At 42.7% G+C, this 17,641-nt stretch overlaps 3 protein-coding genes across 13 annotated transcripts in view; 2 read left to right on the forward strand and 1 right to left on the reverse strand.

Annotated features, from left to right (window-relative positions):
• Positions 1 to 4,244, forward strand: part of LOC138738569 (junctional adhesion molecule B-like) — a 54,597-nt gene extending 50,353 nt beyond the window's left edge. For both annotated transcript variants that reach the window (XM_069889028.1, XM_069889027.1), the window contains one exon: positions 268 to 4,244. In XM_069889028.1, coding sequence (XP_069745129.1) covers positions 268 to 300 — 33 coding nt within the window. In that variant the 3' untranslated portion in view covers positions 301 to 4,244. The remainder of the gene's footprint in view (positions 1 to 267) is intronic.
• A 2,473-nt stretch (positions 4,245 to 6,717) lies between these two features.
• On the reverse strand, positions 6,718 to 17,021 carry atp5pf (ATP synthase peripheral stalk subunit F6). Its single transcript, XM_069889029.1, has 4 exons — positions 16,917 to 17,021; positions 12,375 to 12,575; positions 7,113 to 7,237; positions 6,718 to 6,834 (listed from the first exon to the last, which is right to left on the reverse strand). The coding sequence occupies exons 1-4, from the start codon at positions 16,976 to 16,978 to the stop codon at positions 6,806 to 6,808; spliced, it is 417 nt and encodes a 138-aa protein (XP_069745130.1). The 5' UTR covers positions 16,979 to 17,021; the 3' UTR covers positions 6,718 to 6,805.
• Positions 17,022 to 17,177: 156 nt separating this feature from the next.
• Positions 17,178 to 17,641, forward strand: part of gabpa (GA binding protein transcription factor subunit alpha) — a 55,382-nt gene continuing 54,918 nt past the window's right edge. For 8 of the 10 annotated variants that reach the window (XM_069889018.1, XM_069889016.1, XM_069889021.1 and 5 more), the window contains exon 1: positions 17,264 to 17,349. The gene's annotated coding sequence lies outside the window, so the exon portion shown is untranslated. Of the gene's footprint in view, positions 17,350 to 17,641 lie in introns of all 10 variants that reach the window. The other 2 variants (XM_069889017.1, XM_069889019.1) reach the window with 2 other exon arrangements.

A 17,641-nucleotide genomic window follows, 5' to 3' on the forward strand; every position in this document is an offset into this window, starting at 1 on the left:
TTTAAACATTGTAATTGTACCTGCCTCTACCACTTGATCTTTATACCCACCATATTCTGTGTGGAAATTGAAGCCCCTCACATCCCCTTTAAATCTTTCCCCTCGCACCTCAAATATATGCCGTCTAGTTTTAGATTCCCCTACCCTGAGGAAAGACCATGACTGTTCACCTTATCTATGATCCTCAACATGTTATAAGCCTCTACCCTCTAAGACATAATAATTGATTTAAACAAGAGGTTCTCCTTTGTTTCTTTCTGGACACAGGACTTCAAACATACCAAGTCTTTCATCATCTGACAGCGAATGGAGAATCGTGTGTCCGAGAACAATTCCAAACCACTTCTTGAAACTGTAAAGAATGTTGCGTTTAGGTTAATGGGGTAAATGTTGACTTTGTTCCTTAAATTCTGGTTTCCAAACCACTACCTGAATTCCTTTCCCACCTTTAGTGGCTGTGCCGGGAATCAGAGGGTGGGGATTTACTTCCCTAAACCACTCTACACCAATGGAAGCTTGGATAACAACTTTCTTGGTTCATTGTCAATTCCTCGCCGCATCCATAGGAGGTAAAGATATATCGCCAACATTTTGGCCCAGAGCCCTACTTCAAGTGAAAACATGGTGCTGGAGAAACTCAGCTTGTGAAACCGTGTATTTTATGTAGCAAATATAAAGATACATAAGCAACGTTTAGGGCTTGAGCTCTTGAAGAAGGGCTCCCACTCCAAACATCGGTTATAGGCCTGCTTTTTAAACTCCTACCTTGAAGGGCTCGGTCCTTTTTATTCATATCTTGAAGAAGGCCTCAGGCCTGAAACATTGGTTCTATATCTTCACCTTCAATGGACTGCAAGGCCAGCTGAGTTCCTACAGATTTTTTGTGTTTTTACTACAATCACAGCATCTGCATACTTTCGTGTTTCACTCCGTCATTTCCTGCCAGATCATACTCGCTTGTTTTACTCTAAAATGTATGATTGTTTACAATATTAGTAGCCAATCAGAAGCTTATTTAGACACCTGCCGTTGGCAGGAATCAACTATACGAGAGATGTAACACTGGCAAGCCAACTGGCCTTCCCTTCGTTGGCCACTTGCACAGGTAAGCTTTGGCCCAGTGATGTACTCATGAGGAGCTTTCCATCAACTGAGCAGGACACTGTGAGTAAAAACGCGATGCTGGAGAAACTCCACAGGTCAAACAGCGTAATTTATATCGAGCCAAAGATAAAGATGCACAACCAACATTTCAGGCTTGAGCCCTTCATCAAGGTAAGCCATTGATGAAGGGCTCAAGCCCGAAACAATGGTTATGATTCTTTATCTTTGCAATATAGTGTAACGCTGTGTGACCTGCTGAGTTACCAGCATTGTTCTTACTTCAATCAGTGTCTGCAAACGTTTGTGTTTTACTGCACTGTGAGCGACTGATTCATATCCTTGCTTTCTAAACCACTGCCACTTAATTAACAGAAACTCCCATAAAGCCACATTCTGCTAATGTCCTGGCACACAGACAGGGAATTTTATTATACAGTGGATATGTTGCAAATCTGTTCTGAAGTGCTATGATTTGCTATTTACCATTTCCCTGCCAACATTTATCTCCCAACTTCATCACCTGGAGATCATAATATTGCAGTTTGTGAGATTTGTGCATTGGCTTCTTTATTTCCTACATTTGCAGTGAAGTATTTCAGGGGTGTCCTGAGCACAAGAAAGATGCTATATCAATGCCGGTTGTCTCTTCCTTTAGCCACACTGCACTTGAATCAGTCCCATTGATCCATTATAAACTGGCCTTTGAAACCCAGAGAACATGTCTTATTTGGGGTTTTTTTTTTAAATCTGTGGCCTCCTACTTTTCAGAAGTGGCTGATCACTGACTAACAGGCGAGGTTTGGACATCAGGTTTGTCGACCTGACAAAATGTTTCAACTTCACTCCCAGTTTATTGTAAAGGCTCCCATGTGAGTGCAGGGTGCAACATTGATGAGATGGATTGTCTCTGCTGCAGTTTGAAAGGGAAGACTGGACCAGATCCATCAGAGGGTGTTGGGATCCCCAGTCTATCATCTCATCCACTCAAGAGTCAGAATTGTGTGTGTCTGTCTGGCAAGAGGTTCAAAGTTCCATTTATTGATGCGTACTAATGCCTAAAAATATACATGATATACTTTAACTTTTGTCTGCTGTGAGGCAAACGAAAAGCCACCATGAGCATTGCCGGAACCCAAAAGAGGAGAAAGAGAAGCAAAAGAGTGTCCCTTCAGAGATGCTGAATGTCCATTGATTTGCCCCCAGCCTCGACACCTGTACGCCCTACCTCAAACCATTGGCAACCCAAGCTCCAGATCCTAACTTCAAATATAATCATGAAGCCTTTAAATTCCGGTTCGATACCTGGTTCCCATAATCCAGTTGTCAGCAGCTCACAGCACGTGTGGGTCATTCAGCCGCTGAGCCCTTCACTGGTCCACTGCCTTAGAACATTGGAACATTACAGCACAGAAATAGGCCATTTCAGCACTTCTAATCTGTGCCAATTTTTTTTGGCTAGTCCCAATGACCTGCACCAGTTCATAGCCCTCCATACCTCTCCCATTCATGTACTGTACCTGTCCAAATCTGTTGAATGTTAAAATTGAGCCCACATTCACCACTTCAGCTAGTAGCTCATTCTACACCCCCTCCACTCTCTGTGAAGTTCCCCCTAAACTTTTCCCCTTAACCCATGTCCTCTGGTTTGTATCTCACCTACCCTCAATGGAAAAAGCCTACCTACATTTACTCTGTTATACCCCTCATAAATACCACTAGCAAATCTCCCATCATTCTTCTACGCTCCAGAGGATAAAGTCCTAATCTGTTTAACCTTTCTTTGTAACTCAGTTCCTGAAGTTCGGGCAACACCCTGCTGAAGCTTATCTGCCCTCTTTTAATTTTATTGTAGTTAGGTGACCAAAACTGCACACAATACTCCAAATTTCACCTCACCAATATCTTGTACAACTTTATAATAACATCTCAATGCCTACATTCAATATTTTGATTTATGGAGGCCAAAATCTCTTCACAACCCTATCTATCTGCGACACCACTTTCAGGAAATTTGTATCTGTATTCCCAGATCCCTCTGTTCTACTGCACTCCTCAGTGCCCTACCATTTACTGTGTTCGCCTTACCTTGGTACATCCTTCCAAAAGTGCAACTCTTCACACTTTTCTGCGTTAAATTCCATCTGTCATTTTTCAGCCCATTTTTTTTCTAGCTGGTCCAGATCCCTCTGCAAGCTTTGATAGCATTCCTCACTGGCCATGCCTCCGATCTCTGAGTCATCTGCAAACTTGCTGATCCAAATCACCACATTATCAAACCATGGTCCCAGCACCGATCCCTGAAGCACATCACTGGTCACAAGCCTCCAGTCTGAGAAGTCTGATCATAACCTCGGAGGGAAATCAAAGCCAGGGATTTCTTGTATGGGTCTGACGCACGGTACCTATTGTGGTCACTGCTTTGTGGTCTTTTAGAATGATAGTGTACCCTGGAACCCCAGATACCCCATTTCTATTTGCAGGACCACAGGAGGTTTCTGCACTTGAGGTGGTCTGACTGAATTAGTATTAGCAATAATTCTGCCGAGAAACAGAATATTCCCAAGAGAAATTTCCACCGCATCAGTATTAGCAGGGATCCTCAAAAATATTTATTGCAGGGAAAACCCCTAGAATGTAACTCTACTTCTAGTGGATCTTGCAGAAGTATCAGTATTTGCATGTGGGTCCCCAGGATTAAGAGAATTTTGTTTATCATGTTCAAGTTAACTCAGACACATCCAAGTTTGTACAGGAGGATTTAATATTTGTAGAGGTGCACATTCAAACATTTGTGCCAACAGGTTTCCCACACTGCCCCTTTCATAAATCACCTGTCTTTTTTTTTAAAATCAAGGCAGGTTGTGTGTTAGTTTGAGCATTTTGGGGTTTTTTTTATAATTATTTGTATGCAAGCACTTTTATGTTTTAGATGTTTTGGTTTATGTAACCAAGCTGAGATAAATTATGTGGCTGTGCATATCTAACATGTTTACAAATATAATTTAGAAGCACATCTTGCAATTTTAACTCGATGCCAATTTGCTAATGAGTTAACTCATTGACTTTCAAACTTACTGTATCATTTGATGACACTTGTTTTTCCTTTTAACCCTAATTAAACTCTGTGTGTGTGTGTGGAACTTCCAGATGTTGATGATTGAGTGAAGACATTGCCTCCAAATAGAGCTACATTTTCAGTCTTGGCACCTACCATGACACAGATCATTCAGCCCATCAAGTTCATACTACTGCCAGCAGGGCAATTTCCATCACTCAATTGTCCCTTGTTTCCCCACTTGTTTTTTTGTTCCTGTGCGCCCATCAACTCTCCTATGACTTTTTGCCTGTTACTTAGCAGGAATGGCAGGCTTAAGTTACAAGAGCAATCTGTTGGAGGTTCTCAGTGGGTCATGCAGCATCAGTGGGAGAGAAAGAATCGTCTCAGGTCAGAGCCCTTCAAGGCAAAATTATTTTTTTCTCCCGCTCGACCTGCTGAGTTGCTCCAGCAGATTGTTTTGCTCCAGATTCCAGTAAAGCGACCCAGGATCTCGTCCCAAAACGTGGACCGATTATTTCTACCCATGGATGGCTGCCTGACCTCATGAGTCTCTCCAGCAGCTCAGTTTTACTGGTTGCAAGATAAATAACGGCAAGTCATGATAAATTCCCTGTATGCCTTTAAATCTTTGGATTTTATATAAATTATTGACACTGCTTCCAGATGATGGGACCTCCAACAATGCTATAGTTCCCAAGTACCATCTACTTGGGCTTTGGAGTCAACTGGAGTTCCAAGCAGCACTCATGCCAAAGGGAAAGGCTCTGTGTCTTGAAGGGGATTCCCATACTATTGACGCTGCCATTGTTGTGTAATGCTGGTCTCGCACAGGGGATGACTTTACAAGTCATTGGTAAAATGAGGAACACTTAATGCTTTCAAAGGATACCATTCTGAAGTGAATGGCAGTTGAATTAACAACCTAACCAATATTTATTCCCCATCACCATTCGCACGAACACCATTTTATTCTTTCCACATTATTATCTCCACCCCTCCTTCTCACATTTCAACCAATTGCTGACAAACAAGAGGGAGTTGATAATGGGCAGTTAACCTATCAATTCACATTTCGAGGCTGCGGGAGGAAACCAAAACACTTAAAAGGAAGCCCTTGCCACGGCACCAGGAAGATGTGCAAACTGCACACAGACACACAGGAGTGTCTGAGTATCCAGAGCTTTATCACTGCACTTTTTTTTTCTTTTTTTTTCACACCATAAATCACATTAGCCATGATATACACTTTTTCTTTTTCACACATATACAGTATCACTGCACTTCTTAATCATAGAATTTATTACATCATTTGCCGGAGTGCAGCTTGCCTGTCACCTTTGCTACAAAATTGACCTCATTTTAAAAATTAACAAGTACTAGCACTGCACTGAGAAGAACACGAAAGCATCTCAAAGCACAGCTGGTAGAGATTCTGCCTCATAAGTCCACTGACCTTAGAATCAAAATTTGCTATAAAAATGTCACGAAATTCATTTTGTGGCAGCATCACAGTGAAAATGTATATAAACCACCTTACAAAATAAATAAAAATATTGCAAAAATAAAAAGTCAATATAAGGCAGTGTCTGTGATTCATTGATTATTCAGGTATCTGATGGCAGTGGGGAGGAAGAAGTCCTTGTGTCGCCGAGTGCTTGTCTTCAAGCTTCCCATACCTTTTTCCCAAGGGTAGCAGAATGAAGAGAGCATGGCCTGGGTGGTGGGGGGTCCTTGAGAATAGAGACTGTTTTCTTAAGACACGACATCTTATAGATGTCCTCAATGGAGTGAAGACTGGTGTCCGTGATGTTGCGGGCCAAGTTAACAACCCTCTCGAGTTTTTTTACTTATCCTGACCATTAGCACCTCCACACCAGACAGTGATGCAACCAGCCAGAATGCACTCCACCTGTAGATGTTTTCGAGAGTCTTCGGTGACGTACCGATTCTCCTCAAACTCCTCACAAAGTATAGCCACTAGTGAGCCTTCATGATTGTATCGACATGGAGGCTCTTGGACAGATCCTCAGAGATGTTGACGCTCAGGAATTTAAAGAACCTGGGTGCTGTCTATGTGTAGTTTACACACTCCACATAACGTGGGCTTTGCTCTCGTCCTAAAAGTGTGAACTGGCAGCTTAAATGACTGCTGAATTACCCCCTAATGCAGGTGAGTGGTAGAATCTCAGGTTATGAGAATGTGGGGAAAATTACTTGAAACGTGCTTCAATATCAGCCCAGACACGAAGGGCTTGTTTCCATCCTGTGTAACTTTAGGGCATTTAATATCACTCAGCCAGCAAGGTATTGACCAGGAGTGAGAATCTGTTCTCACAGTGGATCATTTTGTCTATTTCCACTGACCCAGGGGACAGAAGCAAAATACACAATAATCTATACAGTTGGTATATGGACATTATTCCAAACAAAGCCAGGGTATTGGGCCCAGGAAAAAAGCCAAACAGTGACATGCTCACAAGCCTCATCATGGTCCACACTTACAGAATAACCATTTTAAGAGGGATAAATTGTATAATTAACATGCTACAGCCAGATCTTTTCCCAAAGAATTTATTAAATTACAACTTTACAATCTCTGGAAGCATCAATGACGAACAGATAATTCCTTTTTCTGGAAGCTAATCACTTGCTGACTTCATCAAATTTTGGCTCTAAATGGAGGAAAAAAGATAAATTGAAAACTGTCAGAAATTAAACTATATACATTCTTATTACTTTACATGAGTATCTCACTCCCTCACTGGAGTCTACCAGACCCTCTGCCTGTAACTGGTTGTATGACTCGGAACTATAGATAAAGAAATTTTCACTGCTTCAACATAAGCCACTCAAGTTACATTTTCAGTACCAGAGATGTCACTTGAATGTACAGAAACTGGTGTACACCTGACGACAATGCAGAAAGCCTGAGCAACCCAGAACATCTTACCTTCAAATTTAAAATCTGGGAATTTTTCAAGGTCTCCTCCTCCATAGAGTCGCTGCAACTTGGTTATCTCTTGCTCCAAGTTCTTCTGGTACTCAGGACCAGCATCAACAACACCACCCGTTTTCCTGTATTTATAAAGGGATGATGTACATCAATTATATTTTATTTACTTACAACACAGTAGAAGCCAATTCTAGCCCGTTGATGCCTGTGCCAACCAATTACACCCCATTAACCACCCAACCTCGAACATTTCTGGAGGATGGGAGGAAACCAGAGCACCCAGGGAAAACCCATGTAGGTCATAGAGAGAACATGCAAACTCCTTACAAACTGGATCCAAACCTGGGTTGCTGGTACTAATGCTAACTGTGCCCTCCAATTATCTCGGTATTGTGCCTCAGTGTAACCAACCTGATTGTCATCAGTACTTTGTCAACCCTTGTGTTGCAACTGGTCTACAGCTGAATTTTTCAATTTAAAACACAGAGCTCCATGGAGCTGGAGCAAAGAAACAGGCCCTTTGGCCCACAATGTCTGTGCCAGTCATCAAGCACCCAATGCTAATCCTATTTTCCCACCTTTGGCCCACAATCTTCTATGCCATGGCTTGGCTCATATAAATAACTCATGAATAAATTAACGTCCATCTCCACCACCTCCTCACCCAGCCACTTCAGGGTTTCAACCACCTCTGGGTGGAAAACAATTCTGCTCATATTCTCCACCCATCATCTTAAATCTATGACTGATGATCATAGATATTTCTGAAATTTTCACCATCAACTCCATTATTTTGTGAACCTCGAGCACGTTACTCCTCAGCTATCTCTGCTCCAAAGAAAACAAAGTCACCTTCCCCACAGAGCTGAGCATGTCCATCCTAGACAACATCCTGATAAAGCTCCTCTACAACCCACCCACCCATCCCCCATCTGTTATTATCCTCTGATCCATTTTATGAGGGAGTGATTAAAAAGTGCAGTCCGCAACTCTCTTCAAAGCTAAATAATTGAGCATTGGAGTGAGGTGCTTCAGACAGAGGCTAAATTAGAACCCTAATTCTCTCTGCTTGAGGTCACACGGTCAGTTGAAGGTCCTTGTGAATGCACCTTCAAGTGCAATTACAGTATTGTTTTCAGCTGGAATGGCCAGGATGATTAGCCTCGGAGCACTTGAATTTCACATGTAACGGTATAAAGTTCCAATGTGGTATCCAGGTAATCCAATTTAGCATCTTTCTCATAGATGTAGGGGATGTGACAGAGCAAAAAGGCTGAATTTGCATCCCTGATTATCCAAAGTCCTCTAAAACAGAACTGTAATTAAACAGAATCTTTCAGAATTTATGGCCATCTACAGTGTTTACTGACCAACTGAATAATTTTTGAAGCCATGTGCAACACACAAAGAGTGGTACCTGATTTAGTCATCGCTCTCACAAGTAAATATGACAAATCTATTTAAGGACTATTGGATAAACTGGGGCTCAAAAGCAGCAAGGAAATCTCCCCACTGTTCAGTGAAATCAGGAGACTTCTTGGAACATCAGATAGCACTTTCTATTCAGACATTGCCACATTCCACACCAGTGCTTCCCAGACAGAATACCTGAGGATTCCCCACTATCTTAGATGGCAGGGTACTGGACCTCATCAGTACCACTTGCAATTGACTCTCACCCCTTCCCTTCTCTCTCCCAACACCAGAATGATGCTCATTTTACTATCCCACATTTAACGACCATTCTTCCCCACTTCCAACACTCGCAATGAGAAGCTGACATTAAAATCTTCTTTGCTCGACCTGAGAAAGAATCTCTGTTAACATCCCTGCCATTCTCCACAGTACTTTTTTGTGCAAACCCAAGCCTCCACAGTCTCCACAACACTGGGGAACTGCAACTGGCATGGTGTCCATTTAAGGAACAGCTCAAACCTTCTGATCATTTTTCACATAGACCTCTCCATCTTTTGGCTCTATATTAAACCAATAAAATTCAACACAAGCCTGAATAACAGCATCTCATCTTCCAACTAGAATATGACTGCATTCCGGACCCAATGCCAGACAATGAGCATTGCCAATCTTTTGTGATTTTACTTCAAATTTCTAGCATCTACAGTCTAACAATGTTTCTCCTGCTTCTAAATATAACATGTTACACATTATATTGCATGGAGATCCAAGAGTCCACAGATGCTGGAATCTGGAGCAGAAAAAAAATCATCTGCAAAAAAAAAAAAAAATTATCGAAGATCCACACCACTCAGGACGTGCTCTGCTCTCACTGCTGTCATTAAGGAAATACAGGTGCCTCAGGATTCGTCCAGTGTAAAAGACGATGGTGATCGAGTATGCAATATAACAGGAAAAACAATGTGCTGGAGAAATTCAGTGGGTCACACTGCATCACTGGGAGAAAAGGAACCAGAGCTGCTTTATCGAGACTGGCCTAATGAGGGGTTCGGACCCCAAGTGTCGACAGTTCTTTTTCTCCCACTGATGCTGCTTTACCTGCTCAATTGGGTGGCATGGTTGGAGTAACTGTTAGCGCAACGATGTTACAGCGTGAGAGTTCTGGACCAGGGTTTGAATCCTGAGCTGTCTAAGGAGTTTGTACATTTTCACCACGTCTGCGTGGGTTTCCCCCGGGGGCTTGAGTTTCCTCCCACCATTCAAAACATACCGTGCTGTATGTCTAAATTAAAAATTTAATTTAAAATGATCAGATTCTTGAATAATAGGGGATAACAATACTTATTTAGAGACTCGTTTAAAGAGTCATATGTGTCATTATATTGATTATTTATTACTGAATATTATATTTGCATCTGTATTTGCTGTTTGTTTACAGTTCCTGATGAGTACAGTTTAGTTACTGGTGTAGAAATTGCCAAGCCTGGCTCACAGAAAAAAAATCTCAGGGTTGTATGTGATGCCATGACAATAAATTTTTACTTTCATTTAAGTCAACAGGTAAAGCAGCATCAGTAGGAGACAAAAAACTGTCGGCACTTGGGGTCTGAACCCTTCATCAAGCCAGTCTTGATAAAACAGCTATGGATCCTTTTCTCCCAGTGATGCTGTGTGAATTTCTCCAGCACATTGTTTTTCCTGCTATATTGCATTCTTTTGCACTGATCGAGCATTCCTTAAAGATATTTAACATCTTTTGCCTTCAAGTTCATGATCATCCCATTGTACATGTACAACCCAACGAAACAGTCCACGGTGCAAAAAACATGCAGACACACATACAGGCATAACACACATGCAAACCATACGTATGCAGTACTTTTTTGTGCAAACCCAAGCCTCTACAGTCTCCACAACACTGGGGAACTGCAACTGGCATGGTGTTAAAGAAATAGTAGATTCTTGGAAGGTTTGTACTAGCAATTCCAACCCGTTACAGATTTTCCTTTGGTTCTATCCCATTTTTTCTCACTTTCTTCTATTTATATTAACTATTCCCATTTTGATAAACGATTATGAATTCAACATATTAACTGCTTCTCTTTCTCCAAAGACATTGCCTGAGCTGCTATATTTGCAATGCCTCCTGCTCAGGATGGAATTTGAAATCAAAACAGAAAATTCTAGAAATATCCCGCAAATTTTGAAGGGTGGGAGGAAAGCCACGCAGCGGGGAGAACAAACGCCTTACAGACAGTGCCGGATTTGAACCAAGATCGTTAGTGCCATAATAGTGTTGTGCTAACCACTACACTAACTGTGCCGATATTTTCGATTTCCAGCATCTCCAATTTTATTTTGATTTACTTGGGTAATTCAAGTCTGTTTTTTAAATTGACTTTTCAGGATGCAGGTGTTGTTGGCAAGCCAGCATTTATTGCATTTTCATCAATTGAGAATGCTAGTGAGCGCTGTTCCCTCTGAGCTATATGCGCAACCAGCGCACAAAGGAAATTAATGCACACACGATAGGTTAGTTACTTTTTCGTTCAAAGTATAGAATAAAATCCTAAGTAAATATGTTACTTTGTAGAATGCAATCATACTTATATTAAAACATGCCAATACAGTTTCATTAGCCATGAAAGATTGGCTGTGTCAAAATTATGTTGACATTTTCAGTTTTGCATTTGCACAAGCATTCAGTGCACATACTTTGGTCACAGAAAAAAAATTTGCACAACATAATATTTTTGGACACACTGACTACTAAAAATTAGAGGGAACATTGCTGGTGAGCCAACTTCTTGAAGCACTTCTGATAAAGGTGGTCCTACAATGCCTTTGGGTTGGGTGTTCCAAGATTTGGGCCCAAAGACAATGAAAGAACACAGATAAGTTTCCAAATCAGAACAGTGAAATTCAAGAGGGGATCCTGAAAGTGGTGGTATTCCGGCTAATAGTTATCAATCAACCAACCTCATCAAAACAGATTACCCTGTCGTTTTCTTTTGTTGCCATTTCTGGGATCTATTCTGCATGCAAATTAGGCACAAGACTTTCCACATTTTTAAAAGGCAGCAGCTTTTAAAAAAGAATTATTGCCCATTTTGGGACAGTGTAAAAATGCAGAGAGCATTTTTTGAGAGTTATTTTCAGTAGCCCCTTTCACATTGGTGAACCAGCGGTTCAACAAACTGTTTTAAAAAAACCAGTAGAGCCGTTCACACTGGACCCAATGATAACTGGTTCTTTGCACCCTTCTACAAATCACCACCCAGCACTGCAGAGCAATGGGATGCCTATCCTCCAGCAGTGACATACTGCATACCCCCTGTCCCATTCACACTGGGCAAACCAGTACACTGATTCAAAATGAATCGCTGATGATACTACCTTCCTTGGCGGTTCATCTCCAGGGCGATTTGATCCCTGCGTGTTGGTTCGCAAGTATTCACACTGTCATGTTCACTGGTAGAATGGCGGTTAATTACTAGGTTAAAGTGTCAATGTGAAAAGGGTTAGTGACTCATTTAGTCAGAAAATCCAAAAGGATGGAACAGGCCGTGCCAACCAAGTTGACATTCTGGACTAGTCCCATTTGCCTGCATTTGATGCATCTCGTTTAAAGGCTTCCTATTAATATATCAAATGTCTTGAATTTTGTAATCACACCCAGTTCTAAAGATTCCTCTGGCAGCTCAATCCAGATATGATTTATCCTCCAAGTAATAGATCCCTCTATATCTCATCCCTCTCACAAGCCTCTGCCCTCTAGTTCAACAGTTGTCTGTCTTGGGAAGAAGACGGTGAACATTCACTTTCTCCATGCCTTTTACTTACTTGCTCTTGGTGTCATAGTCACGAATTTTATCTAAGAAGAGCTTTTGGATCGGGTCGAGATTCTTGGTCTTGTTGAACACGACGGCCGTGAACCCGATGTTGCGCTGCAACTGAAGGGAAAGGGTAGATCGCAGGGCTGTGGAAAACTGGAAAAGGCGCTGCAGAATCATGGCGGCGTGGTTGTGCAGCTTGGTCTTCACACTGTCACAAGTAACAAAAGACGCCTCGTGGGACAAGCCAAGACAACACATCATGACCCTCAGCCTCAAACCTTTCCACTCCCAATACCATTTGCCACAAAGCTTGTGCATCCCCCTTTGCAGAATGAATTATACATCCAAGGCCAGATATGATTTAAAATTGTCACCAAAAAAATGCAACTTTGGATGAATTAACAAAGCAGTTGGGATGCTGGGCTTCAATAATAGGGGGATTGAGCTCAAGGATCGTGAGGTCATGTTGCAACACTACAAATCTCTGGTGAGGCCAGACTTGGAGTATTGCATTCAGTTCTGGTCACCTCATTATAGGAAGAATGTGGAAGATTTACCAGGATGTTGCCTGGATTGGAAAACAAGTCTTATGAGGCAAGGTTAGCAGAGTCAGGACTTTTCTCTTTGAAGCTTAGAAGGATGAGAGGATACTTAAGAGGTCTACAAGATTCTGAGAGGCATAGATAAGGTGGACAGCCAGCATCTCATTCCCAGGACAGGAAGAGCAAACACCAAGGGAGATGTGTACAAAGTGAAGGGAGGAAAGGTTAAGGGAGACATCAGGGTTTATTTTTAATACACCAAGACTTGTAGGTGCATGGATTGCCTTGAAATATCCAAATTCTGTTATGAAAATATTTAGCATTTTCCTTTCAACTGCTTCATGTGCAAGAGAATTTCAGATTCCTCTCTGCAGAAGAAACGGTGGTACAGGCTGAAACATTAGTGACATTTATGAAACTCTTAGGCATATGGATGAAAGAAAAATAGAGGTTACAAGGTATGAAAGGTTTTATACTTTTTTTTAGTAGGAATATATAGGTTGGTACAACATCAAGGGCCAAAGAGTCTGTACTGTGCTGTAGAGTTCTATGATCAAAACTATAGTTGTAATTAACAGCTTAAAGGGTGGGTTTTTCTTCAGTCTAGGTCTGGCTGACTGAAGGCAATCAAAGTTTACATTTTCAACAGTCAGATTACTGTTCCAGAACATAAAATTGCATTCAAATACAAGACTTAACTGTCAAACATTTCAATACATTCTCAAGGGTATCACCAGAACATAGGCAATGGGACTGAGCAATTCAAAACTGCACTACTGTTAAATACATCATGACTCATCATACAAGTCTTGATTCAAATGTCAAAAGCCTTGATTAAAAAGCTTCAGCTCAAAGTATCAAACATTCTTTTTCTCTTACTGATGCTGCTTGACCCCAAGTTCCTCCAGCAGAGGCTATTTGAATCCATATATGGCAATTTGTCCCAATCTTCTCTGAATATCACTTGATCCCACTCACCCTTAGAGAAATATCCAAATTATTTCATGAAACTATTTAACAATTTGCCTTCAACTGCTTTCTGTGCAAGATAATTTCTGATTAATCTCTCTCTGCAGAAGAAATTTCTCATCAATTTTAAATGACCCGCCCTTTATCCTTGGAGTGTGACCCATGGCCATGAACTCCAGATTCTTTGACTGTCATGTATAAAACAGAAAATGTAATATTATAAGAAATTTCCTTTAGTCTGCCATAAAGCAGACAAAGAGTTGCCATTAGTACAACTTCCCAGCCATCTGATAAAAGAGTAAAGATACAATATACTAAAAATGATTAACCGGGCAGACTGCATGCATGTAGTGAGAAACAATATTCCAAACTCAAAACTCTGTAGGTCAAACAACATTTTTGTGGGGGGTGGTGGGGGAGGATTTTTCACTTTTCCTGTCAGCTCATACACATACTCATCACCCTCTATGAGGGAAAACTCAGGCCCCTTTTAAGTCTTTCCCCACAAATCTGAAATAATTTACTTTAACTATGCCACCTGGATTTTATATAACCCCGTTTCCCCTCAGCCTCCAATCCACCAGAAAACATCCTAGTCCATGCAGCCCCTCCTTATAACTCAAGCCAATAACATCCCTGTGGGTCTTTTATGTACCAGTTGCAGCTTAACAACATCTTTCCTATAGTCGTGTGAACTGCACACAATATTCGCGAGTTCATTCCTTGCTGGGGCCTCATTTCTGCGAAGGGCACTGGACAAAATGGCAACTCTCTGTCTTCTTTATGGTAGACAAAAAGTTAAAGAATTTCCGTGCTCAAGGCAAAAAAACAACATTGCAGTGAAGAAAACCCCCATCCTATTTGCTCAAATAGGCTTGTCCCATTTGCCTTTGCTTGGCTAAATGTAGTATTACGTGACAATTGATCATTTATCTTTACAGGATAAACAGGAAAGTTTTCAGACAAAATAATTGGAGCGCAATATGCTGAAATGCTGGAGAAACTCAGCAGGTCACACAGCAACTATGGGAAGCAAAGGAAAACCAACTTTTCAGGTCTGAATCCTTCATAAAGGTACGAGTATGCAAGCCCCGGAGTAAAAAGGTGGGGGGGGGAGGAAGGATATAGAGTTTGAGAGCAGCATAGATTGTAAAGGGGGTGGAGTGAGAGAGATGCAGAACTCCTTCCTCATCTTTTTATTCAGGCATCTGCCTGCTGGTTGTTCATACTTCGATAAAGGGCACAGGCCCAAGACATTGATTACCCTTTGCTTCCTAAAGAGGTTGCGTGATCTTGATCATCACACCTTGAAGAAAGCCTGAAGCCCAAAATATTGGTTATGATTCTTTATCTTTGCTATATAAAGATCACACTGTTTGACCTGCTGAGTTTCTCCAGCATTGTGTTTTTACTTCAGTCACTGCGTCTGCAGACTCTTGTGTTTTACTAATGTAGTATGACCACCTGAGTTTCTCCAGCACTTTTGTGCCGTCATTAAAGTGTGGCCTCACCAACACCTTACACAGTTGTTTCCTGACGCCCCTTCTCCTGAAATCAATACACTGACAGGCAAAGACAAGTATGCCAAATACCTTCTTCACCGCCCTATCTACCTGCATCAATAGATTCAGCTCTCTCTGCAGAAGAATTTTCTCATCCATTTTAAATAACCCACCCTTTATCCTTGAGTGTGACTCATGATGAATGATGATTCTTTGACTGTCATGTAATAAAACAGAAAGTGTAATATTGCAAGAATTTTCCTTTAGTCTGCTGTGAAGGAGACAAAGAGTACAACTTCCCAGCCATCTGATAAAAGTGAAGATGGAATATCCTAAAAGTGATCAGCAGGCAAACTGCATGCATGGAGTGGGAAACAGTTAATATTCCAAACTAAAAACAAAGTGCTGGGGAAACTCAGAACACTGTAGATAAAGCAATATTCTTGAAGTTTCTCTGCAGAAAGCATTGTGCCGAGTTTCTCCAGCATTGGGTTTTTTTCACCTTAACTATGCCAGCTTGATTTCATACAACCCCCAAGGTCAAGATTGCTCTGCTACCAGAGCTGCTGCAGTCAGCAGAGCTGTTGCTGGTGTGGACCCACAGAGTGGGGAGAGGAAACGGCGCTCATGCGGGGTCATCCACCCAGTCTGAGCCATCCATCCAGGCTTTAAATGGCCTGCAATTGGAGCCCACGGAGGTTTTATTGAAAAATATATTTTGACTGTGGGGTCTGAACCCAACATGTCGGCACCTATGATCAGCAGCAGCCGCCACGAGGGATTTGCAGGCTCTGGGAAAGTGGACCAGCGCAGAGCACCAGAAAAATGGGAAAACAACTGCACCCTCCCACCCCCACCACCACCACCACCACCACAGTTTTGAGGAGAAGCAGAGGCGATGGCCCACAGGACAGTGGCCATGGTGGCAGACCATGTTTGCCTACATCAGGTGGCAAGCAGGCTGTTTTAGACCTGAGGCGAGGAACCCACGCAGGCTGTGCGTTGCCGGCGACTGCAGCCAAGGCGGACTGCTGGAGACTGGCTCAAGACTTGCTGAAGGGGCACCGGGTGTCGGGACTGGGACGGGGGCCCTGAAGGCTTCCTGATCGAGTCGGAGGTTCACGTCTGGAGATCGGGCAGCTGATGGTCTGGACTGGTCTGTGGGTGGCTGCGGACACCACAGAATCCACGTAACTCCGAGGGAACTCTCTCTTGCTTCCGGCAACGTCTGTCAATGACGAATCCGTCTGCCTTGCAGCAGGCAAAAGAAAATTTCGTGTGATACTGCAATATTTCTAGGACACGGCCACAAATTGAATCTGGAGGCCTCTCCTCTGCACCCAGGAAAAGTCCGCCCCTTAACTTCAGCCCCTCACAAGCCAGGGAGGAGAGACCCCACCTCTCCCTGGAACTTGTGCTCCCCAGTCTCAGGAACGTCCTCCTGAATCTTCTCCCCGTCTCCAAATAGCAAGAAAAACCTGAACTAAAGACCCTATAATAAAGTGACACGGCCGGATCATCTCCCCTCACACTCACCTTGTCCCACAGCGCGCACAGCCCCAAGGCATCATGGGAGGAGGAGCAACGAATAAAAACATGCAATCCTCCAAAACGTTCAGAAAAAACTACACGCGCTCTCAAGGTAACGACCAAACAAATTAAAAGTGCCGTCTCTAAATTAATTTAAAAAAAAATAAAGTTATGGCTTGGCTGCGCGAGGCGGTAAAACCGGAAGTGGTTTTGCACGGTATTAAATCGCCGCTGGGCTTTTTAGTCCTTTAAATTTTGGGCCGGTTGAGCGGTCAGAAATCAGACAACGGGAGGCAACCGGAGGGTGAATCAATAGGTTAAAATGTGAAATAAAGGTTTAATCGTTGGCCTCTGGTAAGTACGTCACTGTTCCGGAAATGGAGGCGGGGGCTTCCGGTTGTCGGCGGCGAGTGGCTGAGCGGATTGTGGCGTTAAAACGGTAAAAAAAATATAACACAACACTCTGTGGGGAGTCGGGTCGCGGATTGGAGGGGTTGGGGGGGGCTGGCAGTGGGGGGAGTGGGGTCGGGGTGTGCTGGGGGGAGGAGGAGGAGGGAGGGGTCCCTGGGATTGTGTCTCTGGGATTGTGTCTCTGTTTCCTTCCCCCCCCCCCCTGGTTTCCCCGGGGAGAGGTCCCTTTCCTATCTCCACCAGCGGTGGTTGAATAACGTTTTCCCCATTTCTCCCCCCGCGGTGGGGTGGGGTCGGGGGGGTAACGTCCGTCCTGTTCT

This window comes from Narcine bancroftii, chromosome 7, assembly GCF_036971445.1.
Source record: "Narcine bancroftii isolate sNarBan1 chromosome 7, sNarBan1.hap1, whole genome shotgun sequence".
Taxonomy (NCBI): domain Eukaryota; kingdom Metazoa; phylum Chordata; class Chondrichthyes; order Torpediniformes; family Narcinidae; genus Narcine; species Narcine bancroftii.